Source organism: Coturnix japonica, chromosome 1, assembly GCF_001577835.2.
Source record: "Coturnix japonica isolate 7356 chromosome 1, Coturnix japonica 2.1, whole genome shotgun sequence".
NCBI classification, from domain to species: Eukaryota; Metazoa; Chordata; class Aves; order Galliformes; family Phasianidae; genus Coturnix; species Coturnix japonica.
Window position 1 is genome coordinate 45,337,510 of NC_029516.1, and position 12,770 is coordinate 45,350,279.

The window sequence follows — 12,770 nt, forward strand, 5'->3', positions numbered from 1 at the left end:
TGCAGCATTATCTGAAGCAGAAGGACACCCAGCGGCTCCATTCGCCTGCAGACCTCCCACAGATCTGCCCACCTGTCAGCACCGCACACAGTCTAGGCTGAGGGCCCTGAGGAGGTCCTGGGGCACCAGAGCTCATCACCCCACCAGGCAGAGCCCTGCACTGGGCACCTGCACCAGTTCAGGTCGAGACACAGCACAGCTGAGTACACACAGCACCAAGGCTAGGGTAGCAACCATTACTATTGGCACCTCTCAGCAAAGCTTTTTGCCTCAAGTTCCTTCCTGCCTGAATGTGGTTATATTGCTTCTAGATCAAAGCTGACTCACATGACATCTGCACTACTGGTAACTAAAATCCAACATAAGCATCAATAGAGACTGTTTCTACAACATGGAGACCTGTGCAAAAAGCTCAGGCTGAATGCAGCCTGCACAAAACAAACTAGGGTATGTCCACTGTGTAAAATACATTACAACTACTTCAACTCACTCATTTCTACCCTCAGGCCTGCTTCTAATCCATGCACACCAGAGGCCAGGGAGAAGGTGACTGCTGGAGGCCACCTTGGTTAGCTCTGAGGGTCAGCTTCATGAAGCTGCACACAGCAAAGCAGGCTTAGAGATGGGCTCTTTAGATACTCACAAGCCAGTTGCAGAAATAAGCAAAAGAATGAATGAGTTTTGCTAGAGGAAGAGCTAGGAGGAAGGAGTGACAGAAACAGAGGCAGTACACATATCTGTAGGTTCTAAGGATCTACTTGTATCAAGCAGCAAGGGAATTATACAATGTCCACTCTTACTAAAGGGTACGGTGAGCCCTCAGCGAGGGAGTCCAGGAGGGAATCCAGTTCTTCCCCAATTATGTCCCCATCTGTGAAGTCCTCCACACTGTCAGGCACTGGCAGAGACACAGACTCTGGAGATGGGAGCAGGCTGGCAGCAGGGAGCGAGCTAGGCAGGCCCTTTGCATCTGAATCTGAGTGCAAAGGGGACAGCCCCTCACTCACGGGGATGGAAGTGGCCACAGGAGCTGGCAGGCACTGCAGGTCCATAGAGCAGTCTGTGATAAAGAAGAAACAGAGACAGTCACCCAGGAGGGTGCAAGCAGAGCACAGCTTGGCAAAACCAATACATCAAATCACAAACACCAAGTACGTTCTGTTTTTAGAGAGGAAGGGCTCTGGTCTGCTCTTAATCTTTGATATTTATTCTCAGTCTCCAATGACTCACTGATTGCTGAAACATGCCCTAAAGGCCAGTGCACAGACAGACTGTCAGGATGTGTCAACCACAAAGCCACTGGCTGACCAGCTGCTGTGTCCAGGACAGAAGGCCAAGGGCACATAATCCGATTCCTATAGAACCCACCACCTGGTGTTTTCTTTAATGCTCCTCACTAAGGCACTTGGCAGAGGCCACTGCCTTCTCTGCTCCTTAGAGCTCTGACACCCCAGCTGAAGGCTTGCTTATTCACACACACTCTCTAAACCCTCAGGCATCCTAGATGGCAAAAGACAAAACCACAGGGTCCTGCCAGGATGAGCCAGACATCAGGAGCTCACATCAGGTTGTTTTAAAATTGGTCCTTTAAAGTCCCATCAGACTCACTCAGATGTCTTTGCCCAAGAAAATTCCCTGCTCTCCTTTGCTTCCTGATGTCTGCAGGTAGGAGGATGCACCCCACGCTCCCCCAACACCTCAGCACCAAACAACCCCTCAGAAAATTGTGTGAATAAGGGTTGGAGCAGGAGAGAGGCAGGGATTTTTCCGAAGGTTTCCTTACTGCTCTGGTACACTACTGAAAAAGCAATGCGTTTCCATCATGCAAAATAAACCTCTGTTAAGTGAAGTTAAGGTTACAAGCACATATTCTTTACAGAAGAGCATTATATTCTCCAGATAAAAAAAAATATATAAATAAAATTAAAGGTTAAAAATACAAGTTAGAAATTAAGGAAATGAAGTATTACGTTTATAGCTCTCAAACCAAGCACCCAAACTACCTTAATTCTGCCCCTGTGAAGATGTCCTGGAATAAAAGAAATTAAATCAGAAAAAGGTGCTGCCACCTCCATCCATACAGCAGTGGCTGCACTGTACCTATGGTAGTTTAAGCTATAAGCAGGGGAAAGTTTGGAGGGAGTGACAACAGCTTTCATTAGAAGGACTGATAAGAAAGGAAAGAAACCTGACAAGTTTCTGAGATGCAAATTGATCCAACAAGAGATATTGCACCTTGTCTGCACAAGCTCTGTGTAGGCAGCCTTTGCAAGACCGCTGCTGCCCCTTTCTAAAAGGCACCAAGTGAGCCATGATACCATCCCCTACACTGCATTGTCAGCGTCTGAGGATTATGGCAATACCCTTCTTAAAGCAAGATCAGTAATTCCTACAAAACCTCAAATCCTGAATAAAACCACAGCAGAGCTGATACAGGCTCATGGGCCCCTTTACCTCCAAGCCATGAGGATAGCAGCTGAGGCTGCTGTACAAAGCACTAGAGGCCAAGCACTGACAAAGGAATGGTGCGGGGAAACAGTAAGATACTGATCCCTCTCCATAAAACTCATTCATGCGATTAAAGGAGAGCACATGTACTTGACGGGCTCCAACACACTTTTTCAGCATTGCAGCAGGACTCAGTCACCACAGGCAGTGGAGTGGTTCAAAAGAAGGCTGTAAATGCCCTTGGTAACTCAGGAAAAGCTGTTCCTCAGATCAGGCCCGGCTCCAACCCCACGTTTCCTTTGCAAAGGATTCTCTCAGCTCAGTTCCTTTGGTGCGGACCCTGCAGCCACACTCGGGAGCCAGCCATTCAGCTTCCCTTTGGTGCTGGCCTCATCGCTGGTAGTGCAGCCAGATTTCCCACAGCACAAAGGGACAGCTTGTCCCTTCCAATTTTTCAGATGTTTTAATCTGGAGTACTGTCAAGATCCCTGTGAAGGCCTACAAGAAGTTCAGGACATGCCAGAGGGGCCAGGGACACGTGCAGGGGGGAGCAAAAGGATTCACAATGATACAGCCTCAAGGGATTCACAAGTTCAGACCTTCTCCAAGGAATGAGTGAGGCCCTCTGGTTCTCTGTCAGACTGGGAAGCAGAGAGAAATGCCCTCATAGGCCCTAACAGGCCCCAAACTCTGAAAAACTTAATGTATGACTAAAGGCAGAGAAAGGTAAGGGATGTCTCACAGATTGGTATAGGTTAATGGGAAGAAGAGCAAGGAACCAAGAGATCCCATTACCTTCAAGCAGAAAAAATGTCTGTTCCTCTCTCCCTGACTACCCAAACCCTCTCCTCCTTCCAGCTACTCGCACCCATTCCACTCCATCCTATCTCTTCCCCTACCTCTCCTTTCCCCAGGACACTCCCATCCACCAAGTTTCTGCAACAACCACCATGCCATTATCTACTCTCTGTCTAGAAACCTCATGCACCCCTTGAACCCATTTAAACATTTACCCCAACTTTAAAAAACAAATACCACAAGCCTTTCTTGACTAACAGATCACACATACACCCCTGCCTTCCTGTGCCACTGCTCCAACACCACTAAGCCACATGTATTATTATGAGTTCATTGAGGGTGTTGTCCAATTCTTTCCCTGAGCTTCTATCAAAACAAGCAGACTACGTTCCCCACTTAGGAGCTTCTCTGGCCATTGCCAATCCCAGAGAGGTGAACAGAGTTCTTTTAAGAGCCCTGTTTCTCATTCTGCATCCCAAAAAGCAGTTGCACGCCCCATGCATCAGCTGGCCAAAAGCAATACTGGGCCATATCTGAGCCATGACATTTGCAGGACAGAGCTGAGTTTTATATATATATGTATGTACATCAGTTGACTTCAAGGAGGAAGGGCTGTCAGGAGTTTGCATCTAAAAAACAAAGAACAACAACAAACACCCCAAAATGACATCAACAAAACCCCCTAATAGCCTTGTGGGTTTCACTCAAGGCACCTGGCACCCACAGCTCTCCTAATGGCATGCCAGTCTCAGGGCAGCAGTCATCTCAGTGGATTTGAAAAGATCTAGCAGAAAATGTTCTCTCTGCCTGAGCTGCAGCAAAGCTGGCATGCTGCTCCTGCACCAAGCCCCAATGAGACAAAGAGCCTCCTGGATGCAGCCACTTCTTCGCTGTGCAGTAAGAGCCCAGCTCATCTCAGCACAGCAAATAACTGAACAACTCTCCTTGTTTTGAGGAACTGGGTCTCATGCCTGCACGCAGCATTCTGTCACTGAACCAGAATTCAACAGGGAACTAACATGTTTTCCAAAATAGACACCAGAGCACCCAGATTATGAAATTAGTGTCTTTCTATAAAAAGAGCGGTAGCTATCTGCAGTGTTAAGCCTGCACACTTAGCACTGCAGCTACCTTTCAAAGGAACAGAGGCTGACGTGCTCAGATGCAAGATTAAAATGCTCCATCACACAACAAAGGTCAATCAGCCCACCTACAGGGGAAGAGTTAAGGTCACTTTGTTCTTGGCATGAGAAAAGCAACCCTGTGGCCCTCACTACGCTCCTCCTCTGTGCCTAAGGCAGCACAAGGCTCTCCTTGGGTCCTTCCCAACCCCGTTATTTTGAGCTCCATCTCAGCATCCCGGAGGACCACACACGCTCAGAGCACAGACAGTTGTCTACAACCTTAACTTCACTTTATCTAGACTGTTTTGTCTGGGAGTAACAGAAGAATCTCAGAAGCTGTGCCAAGCTCAACGTTAAGAAAGCAGAACTGGAGGAAGTTATGTACATCAGCATACCCTTCTAATTTCTGGAGATGTCCTTCGCTGCGCCTGACAAGAAGCTTTTCTGTAGGAGGTACTAATAGGCAAATAACTGCTCAGCCTCCTTTTCCCCTCCAGACAGTGCCTCAGTAATTGACTGCAAGTATGGAAGATATGAGGGGAAACTAGTTAAGGTAACAGTCCCATATGCTCCTGCTTCCCATCATTTTTTCTTCCTCCAGGTATCAAAGTCAGGAGCACACAGAGAGACACAAACGCAGACCACAAACCTCTCAGGCCTGCCAGGCTGGTCAGGTGCCACACTGATAGCACAAAAATCAGAGAAGAGAAATGTCTTTACCTGTTTCAATGTCATCGATCGATCCCAAACCATTGGAAGTGGTCTGCAGAAGGCAAAGGAAAGAACAGAAGAATTATCACCAGAAATTAATCTTTGAAAAAGATATTCTCAATTCACAGAGGAGACCTTTTACTACTCCTAAATACATCAGGTTCTTTCTTTTCCTTTATTGCCTCCTTCAGTGCAATAACAGTAAAACCACAGATCTTAAGGCTCCATTCATCCAAAGCCTGTGCACTTTCACCTCCAGCAGTGGACAAGCCTTGTTGTTGCAAAGGAATACCAACTCTGCATAATTCCCAAGCACGTGAGCAAATCTGTATGTAGAATTGGGTTTTTTCCTGTGTGGGTGAGAAAGAATACTGTGTCCCAAGCCCCAGGACAAACCAGTCAGTCAGCCCTGTGCAGTGAGATCTGATTAGCCTGGTCTGACACAATGTTCCTTTTCTTAGTTCACGCACTTCGCAATCTAATAACCACAAACTTTAACAGCATACTTAAAACAGGAAAAGGTTTCCACCAAGACAACTGCTAATATGGAGCTCCAGGCAAGGAATAAAATAAGCCCATATTTTACAGAAACATAAACAGATGCAAGCATGCGTGCTTTCAGTTTAAATTTACCGAGGCACAAGTAAAGCACTGCTTTCTAGATATTGCATCTACTGCAATAGTTTTAAAACCTGAAAGCTGAATAAGTATTTACTTAAAATACAAAAGAAGACAACCATTCACAATAAGTAAGAAAAATAACCATTGCCACTGATCTGTTGACAGTAAAAATGCTTTCACTAGAAATATTTTCAAAGAAATAAATTTCCTTCACAATATTCTTTAAGAGGTTGTCCTGGTGTTGGCTGGGACGGTGTTAGTTTCCTTCTTAATAGCTTGCTATAGTGTTGTGTTTTAGAATTAGGATGAGAACAATGCTGATAAAACACCGATGTTTCAATGGTTGCCAAGCAGTGCTTGCACTAATGAAAGACTTTTCAGCTTCCTGTACCAGTAAGAAGCAGCTGGCATGGACAGAACCAGGATAGGATGCAAACTGGCCAAGGGGGATATCTCATACCATGTGGTATCATGCTGACCAGTGAAACTGGGAGGAAGTGACATGAGGAACTGCAGCTGCTTTGGGATGGGTTGAGCATCACTTGGTGAGTAATTCCATCATGCATAACTTGCTTTTTATATTCTTTTATCATTATTATTATTTTCCCTTCCTTTTCTGTTATATTGTCTGTCTCAGTCCATGAGTTTTACCCTTTTTCCAGTTCTCCCTCTGATCCAATTGGTAGAAGGAGTGAGCGAAGAGCTGTGGGTGCTTAGCTGCCAGTGGGGTTAAACCACCACAAAGAGAAATACACTATTAAGTACATTTAAATTAAGACAGCCACCAATGTGTACGTAAATAAAGCTTAGAAGCATTCCAGCAGCAATCCATCAACATTAATAACTAGAGGATGTCAACTGTACCTGATTTGACAAATTGATGGACGTGCCATTATTGAGTAGAGAGAACGTTTCCAATTCCTGCTGCAAGAAGAGAGATGTCTTAGAACAGAGACAGCCCACAAACACTTGTAAATGAGGTAACGCTCGGGTATGATACAGTTTTTCTTTCAGGCACTGTCTAGAAATAAAAGCCAGCCCAAAAGCACAACTGTGTGACACAAAGTTTTATGAACGCTGGCAGGGTCACATATTTACTATGGACACTTCAGCGCAGAACATCTACCATACAATGCACAATCAGGAAGATAACACAATTCCTAAAAGAACAAATTTCTTTGCCTTTTCATTAAAACATTACTGCTTTGGGAAGGCATTACAGCACTGGAATGAAAGTTGTAAGTCAATACAAAAGATAGCAAGGTGTTATCAAAAGACCAATCCCTACACATCAAGCAACAATAAGCATTTTGTCTTTTTTAGTCTTTGTTTTTCCAACACATCAGAGTGGTTTAAGTCCATCAGAATTCAGCAGTGTGACTACAGCACAAATGTGGCTGGGTCAGTGAACACAATGAGCAGCTTCAAAAAGTATTTTCCAAGTAAAACTCCCTTTTCTTTGAGACAGAATCACTTCAGAGTGCTGAGAGTTGCTACAGCATCGAGGAGTTTGGAGTGGATCAATCACAAGAGTTTTGTCATTGAGTGAAACATGACATCAGAGCCACACTTATCCTAAAAGTTCTCTGTAGATTGGATGCCCTGGAACCACGTCACCAAACACTGTAAAGGTTCCCTGGAAGAGTCCAACACACCACTCTGAAGGGGGCTGAGGATGCTGGGCAGAGCTGGCTCAGGGAAGCACACTGACAGTCATCCCACGAACATTCAGTGAACACAAGTTAGTGCTGCTTACCCCTGAAAATGCACCCCATGATTTCACACGACCAAAATAGATTTATCCAAGAGGGCCAGCAGCAGCCTAACGCCCTCTAGCTCCATCCCAGAGTATACATTTCTATACCTACACAGTACACTGTACTACAGCATTTTCTTTTAAAGCCAGGTAACAGATCCAGCCACTGGGGACCATTAACAGGACCAACAGCTTAATTTTTGCTGCCTTCTTTCCTAGCATCTGACCAGATGCATATCTGCCATGTTCCTGTTATAGGAAAAGAACAATGATGCAAAACCTCCTTTGGTATCAGGCCACCTGTCCCTCTCTTCACTCCTACTAAGTTAGAGCCTTCTCCTGCAGCACAAGTCTGACTTTGCTGGAGACACAGGGAACATCCTGGACAATGACTCACCTTTGCCTTTGTCCATTTCTGACCCCAGGGCAGCAGGGGGATCAGAAGTAGACAAAGGCAAAGGTGTGTCAGAGGGCCAGGGTAAGGAGGGGAGCCAGTGGCCCGCTGGGGGGACTGCAGGTATACCTGTTATACAGGTATAACATATACCTGTGTTTATATACCTACCACTTTTACAGAAGTAAATCTGAAAGAACCAAAGGATAGTCTCTAGGAAAGAAAGAAAAGAAAGAAATGAAAAAAGAAAAGTGTCATACCTGAGGCCTTTTATATGCTTTTCGAACCCTTAGTCCCAGCTTCTGGGCAAGCTCCTGTCCCAGCTGCGTGACACTCTCATCCTGGGGACAAAAGCATTGGAAGGACACTTTCAGCTTTGTGTCTTTGTGGCAGACAAAACAAACAGGAATGCAGCTGTCTGCATGGCTGTGCCAAAAAGCCTCACTTGTAGATAACAGCAGAGCAACCCGAGCAGAGGCCATGCAGACCAGAATGTTCCTGTCATTCCTGCTGAGTTACTGAGGTTTTCCATCCTCTCCAGTTTTGCCTGGACTAACCTGCCACAAACCTCTTCACTTATTTATCATCAGCAACTCCTTCCTTGTGCTTTCCTTCCTTTCCCCACTGGCAAAAGTACTCGCATACTTTAACAGTTTCTTCAAAGAAAAACAACACGCCTGCCCAATCTATTGCAATATCCCTCCCTAATGCTACAATATCTCCCTCATCTATAACCCTGAAGCTTGCTCTTTTCTCTCTACCTACCACGTAACTCTGATCTTTCCAATTTCCTTCTCTCTGCAGGTTCTTTTTTTTTTTCCCCCTTTCAGCCCTCACTAGCCTGTGAGTCTTCTACCCTACTGTATGCAGGCCTGAGGTTTGGGACTGGGAGTTTACTCATTTTTTATCATTCTGAGTATTTTTCTTTACCCCCCCCCACCTTTTCCTCAGCCAAATACCACCCCTCAGGTGCTTAATGCCTCCCACCTAAACAAGGGGATGCTCAATAAGGGCATGCAAAATGCTCTTCCAACATCCTAAAAAACCTCCCCTCGTGCCATCCTAAAAACAGACCACAGAGAAGCACCTGCCTCACCATGCTGGGAATCTCTGCAAACTATTAGCACTGAATATCTACACATGGTTAAGCTAACTCTGCTAGACAGTGAGACGACTGAGAGGCATTTCTTCACCACTGTAAGTTTTAATATATGATCTGTTTCTCAGATGTTACAAGCAACACAAGTTGGAGCACCTCATTGCTCCAGAGGCCCAGCAACTGGTGTAGTTGAAACAGAACTGAGACGATGGATAGCTTGATTTGCCTTTGATGCAGAGAAGGCTTATGATTTCTGTTAATCAGATAATAAGGCAATGGCATACTTTAATCTACAAGACTGAATTGTTCAGAGCCAGGAGTGCAGATGTCTTAGTAATGAATGTGTAAGGTTGAGCTATCCTGACCCAGAAAAGTTAGATTAAATGTCTGTAGACCACCATGACCTTTAATATTTCAGCCACATATTAAAGAGGCAGAACTACATTGTGAGATACAGCCGCACACACGAACAGATGAATTAAGCAGTTTTGTTTATAAAAGGACTTAAGAAATAGGTCTCTAAAACTCCCCTAACATAATACCTTCAGTGTGTTTTGGTCACCTTGTTCTGTCAAGTCAAAGAAACTGAATACAAAAGAGGCAACTAACTGCTAACATGGCTTTGCTTTACAAGATTGCTGCTGTAATTCTAATAACTAACATAACTAATCAATCATCAAGGACCTCTCCACATATCCCTCAGAAATAAAAACAGTTTATCAGCTTGCTTTACCAATTATTAACTAAAACATCAGACATTTTTATCTAGAACAGGAAAAACATGTATGTTTTCTCACAGGGCTCCAGTTTGCATTTGTGCCATGCTCACAGTCACCTTCATTAGGCATATAAGGGCTAATTAAAACACTTTTGTGGCCTTAGTTCACCTTCCGTTAGGGCAACTTTTTGCTTTGTGTGAAAAGGCGAGCTAACCTTCTGCCATTAACCAGTGTCTCTGGCTGGGACTGTCTGCAGATGGTGACTTGGACTGAAGAAACACAAGCGTTCAAAGACCCTCTATGGGTTGAGAGAGAGAGAAGATTCCTGGACGTAAACATGTCACCAAGTATAGCCGACTTTCCTCTTCCGCTATCTTCAGGCCTCATGCTAAATGTTAAGTGATGGAACAGCAAGGTGCTGAGCCCCAGAAATCAAGATAAGCTGAATGTCAAAAACTTACATGGGGGAGGGACAGCAGACATCGGCTATTGCACTCATATGCTTCTTTGTGTCTTCCAAGTTCATTCAAAGAGCGAGCTTTGCGGAAGAGAGCTCGGATGTTCTCCTTGTCAAGACCTAAAGCCTTTTCACTGTCTTCCAGAGCCTTCTCATACAACCCCTGCATAGAAGAAACCACCAAGAGTCAGCACAGCAGACAAGCCCTTCTCTGTGATAATTCAGCAGAAATATAAAAGCAAAGAAAAGACAGTTGGAAATGCATACATTGCATTTTGTTAATTCTGGCAAAATACAGAACACCTTAAAGTTAATGAACAGCACAATTTGGGTTACTTGGACAACCTCATATTGCTTCCTCTTCTACTGCGGACATGTTACATTTGACAGTCTTTAATTATGTGATTGCCTGTTAACTTTTTTCATAGTACTCAGTCTCATTATGAACAGGATGGACCTGCTTTGGGTTGTGCCATAAAGGAAAGCTGTTGAATTCCTGAAGAAAATGGAAAAGCACAACTTTTAAGAGCCCAATTATTTCAAAATCATTTTCCATATGCGTTCTGAATGCTCTGCCATGATCTAAAGCCTTCCAGTCTCACAGACATGAAGAGGTAGGCAAACTTCCAGATCAATATTCAGAGCCAGTATAAGAAGGCACTGGCTCTTTACAACTGAATTTCCAGAGTGCATTAACTCCTCAACAACATGGACCTGAACTGCCTTCTTAGTACCTTAGGCGTGGCCAACACAAGCAGAAATCCACTGTTTTACATCATTCCTCTGGCTTTGCAAGACACAGTGTGACAGTGAGGAGGTATCAAAGTTCCCTGTCTGTCACCATCTCCATCAGTGCTGGGGGCTGAATCTCCCTCCTGACACATTTTCCAACTTCATGACACCCAAAGCAATCCAGCTGTCCTCCCTGACTCCTGGGGATGCCTTGGGAAGGCACTCACCATGGCAAAGTAGCAGGCAGCTCGGTTGACATGCAGCTTGCACAGGAGTTCCTTTGGGATGGTCACCTCATCAGAGGCTGCATAATCTGCCACATTCAGCCCTTCTACATACTGTACCAGCGACAGCTTGAAATCCTTCTCTCGAAACAAATCATTGCCCTCTGCAAACAAGTTTTTCACCAGCTTCTGCAAGACAGCCTGGACAGCAGGGACAGAGCAAACAGACTAAAATGGATGCACAGAGACAGAAGCACTTTCCCAGTTTCCCATTCCTTCCTATGTTTCAGCAACCTGTCTGCCCACCATGAATCCCGTACATCCCCACTCTCCTACAAAGCATGAGTCTTATGATGGAGAATAATCCAGTCGGATCTCTTCCCTTCTTGATCCCTTAAGTGTCTTCTCCCTCCACTGAAAGTTTTCCTTGCCAGAATTCTTACAGCTTTACATTTTAGACAAACCATGACAGACCATCCCTACGCTCTACTCCTGCTCTCTACTTCTTGTTTGTAAACTAATGGCTGTGCAACAGAACAAATCTTGTTAACCTAAGGGTTCCCAACTTCAGAGACAAAAACACCTTGTAATTACCTCATAATCTTCTTGGCTTAGGGGTAATGTAGACCTGAAAGAAAAAAAAACAAGAAGAGAAAGTGTTCATGATTCAGGCATCCACACAGAAACTTGGTTTCTCCATCAGACAGAAGCATCTCTTTTGGTCCTGTTTTGATTATCTCAGTGATTTACCGAATACTTTACCACTTACAAGACAGCTGGGGTGAAGAAAACACAATTACGGAACGTTATGTTCAGTGATGGACACAGTGATGTCAAGAGATGGTCAGGTCCCACAGGTATCTGAGACAAGAGGAATCTTATTCTCAGCTATTTTCTGTGCATATGTGATATTTTGTCATGTGCCTTCAGACAGCCACCCATAGAAAAACATTGCTGAGAAAATCTCATGAGAGGCTGTCATGGAAAATGGGAGCATAACTAGGCCTGATGAGAAGCAACAGATTGGTCATTTCAAGACCTCCTCAACTCCTCTGTGCAGTCACAGAAAAGACAGTGATAACACAATCACTTTTCTCCCCATTACCTCAGCCTCATGCCCTTAGGACTACACCACAAACACAATGAAAGGAGAAAACAATGGAGGCGCAAGAAGCCATTCAATTCTTGCTGCCTTGGCCAAGACTGCCAGGCTGTGCCCTAGAACTGGCAGTGCTTGTGTGGGCCACACCTGCCTCACAACAGCCCCAAGACACAGGTAAAAACGCTCTGTTCCTCAAAGCAGAGCACCTGTTTGGTCCACACATATTATTTTTCCTTGAAACAACATATAGTTTTCAAGAAATCCTTAGCTACCTTCATGCCCCTCCTCACCTTTGAAATACAGCACCATATACATGGCCTTACTGGTCAGAGAATAAACTTTCAAATTTCATCAGTACCAATCCTTAAAATTACCTACAGAAAATGTAATAGTTTTGTAAGAAACATTCACACTGCTTATAAAATTGGAGTACCCCAAAACAAGCCAACGAATAACACTTTCCCTGGTTCAGAGGTCAAGACACATTCCAGAAACACAAACAACATCCTGTATTTCCAAATTATTTCATTTATGGGAACCTTATGTGTTTTTATAAATGTTACTGAAATAAACTTTACAACTGTC

The 12,770-nt window shown here is 44.5% G+C and overlaps 1 protein-coding gene across 9 annotated transcripts in view; it reads right to left on the reverse strand.

The window, feature by feature from the left end:
• The window catches only part of ZC3H7B (zinc finger CCCH-type containing 7B), a 40,473-nt gene that overhangs the window by 21,129 nt on the left and 6,574 nt on the right, over window positions 1-12,770 (reverse strand). For 7 of the 9 annotated variants that reach the window (XM_015860883.2, XM_015860892.2, XM_015860874.1 and 4 more), the window contains 7 exons: window positions 11,678-11,711; window positions 11,087-11,284; window positions 10,132-10,290; window positions 8,113-8,193; window positions 6,567-6,626; window positions 5,091-5,133; window positions 801-1,060 (listed from right to left, as the gene is read on the reverse strand). In XM_015860883.2, coding sequence (XP_015716369.1) covers window positions 801-1,060; window positions 5,091-5,133; window positions 6,567-6,626; window positions 8,113-8,193; window positions 10,132-10,290; window positions 11,087-11,284; window positions 11,678-11,711 — 835 coding nt within the window. The remainder of the gene's footprint in view (window positions 1-800; window positions 1,061-5,090; window positions 5,134-6,566; window positions 6,627-8,112; window positions 8,194-10,131; window positions 10,291-11,086; window positions 11,285-11,677; window positions 11,712-12,770) is intronic. The other 2 variants (XM_015860901.2, XM_015860918.1) reach the window with 1 other exon arrangement.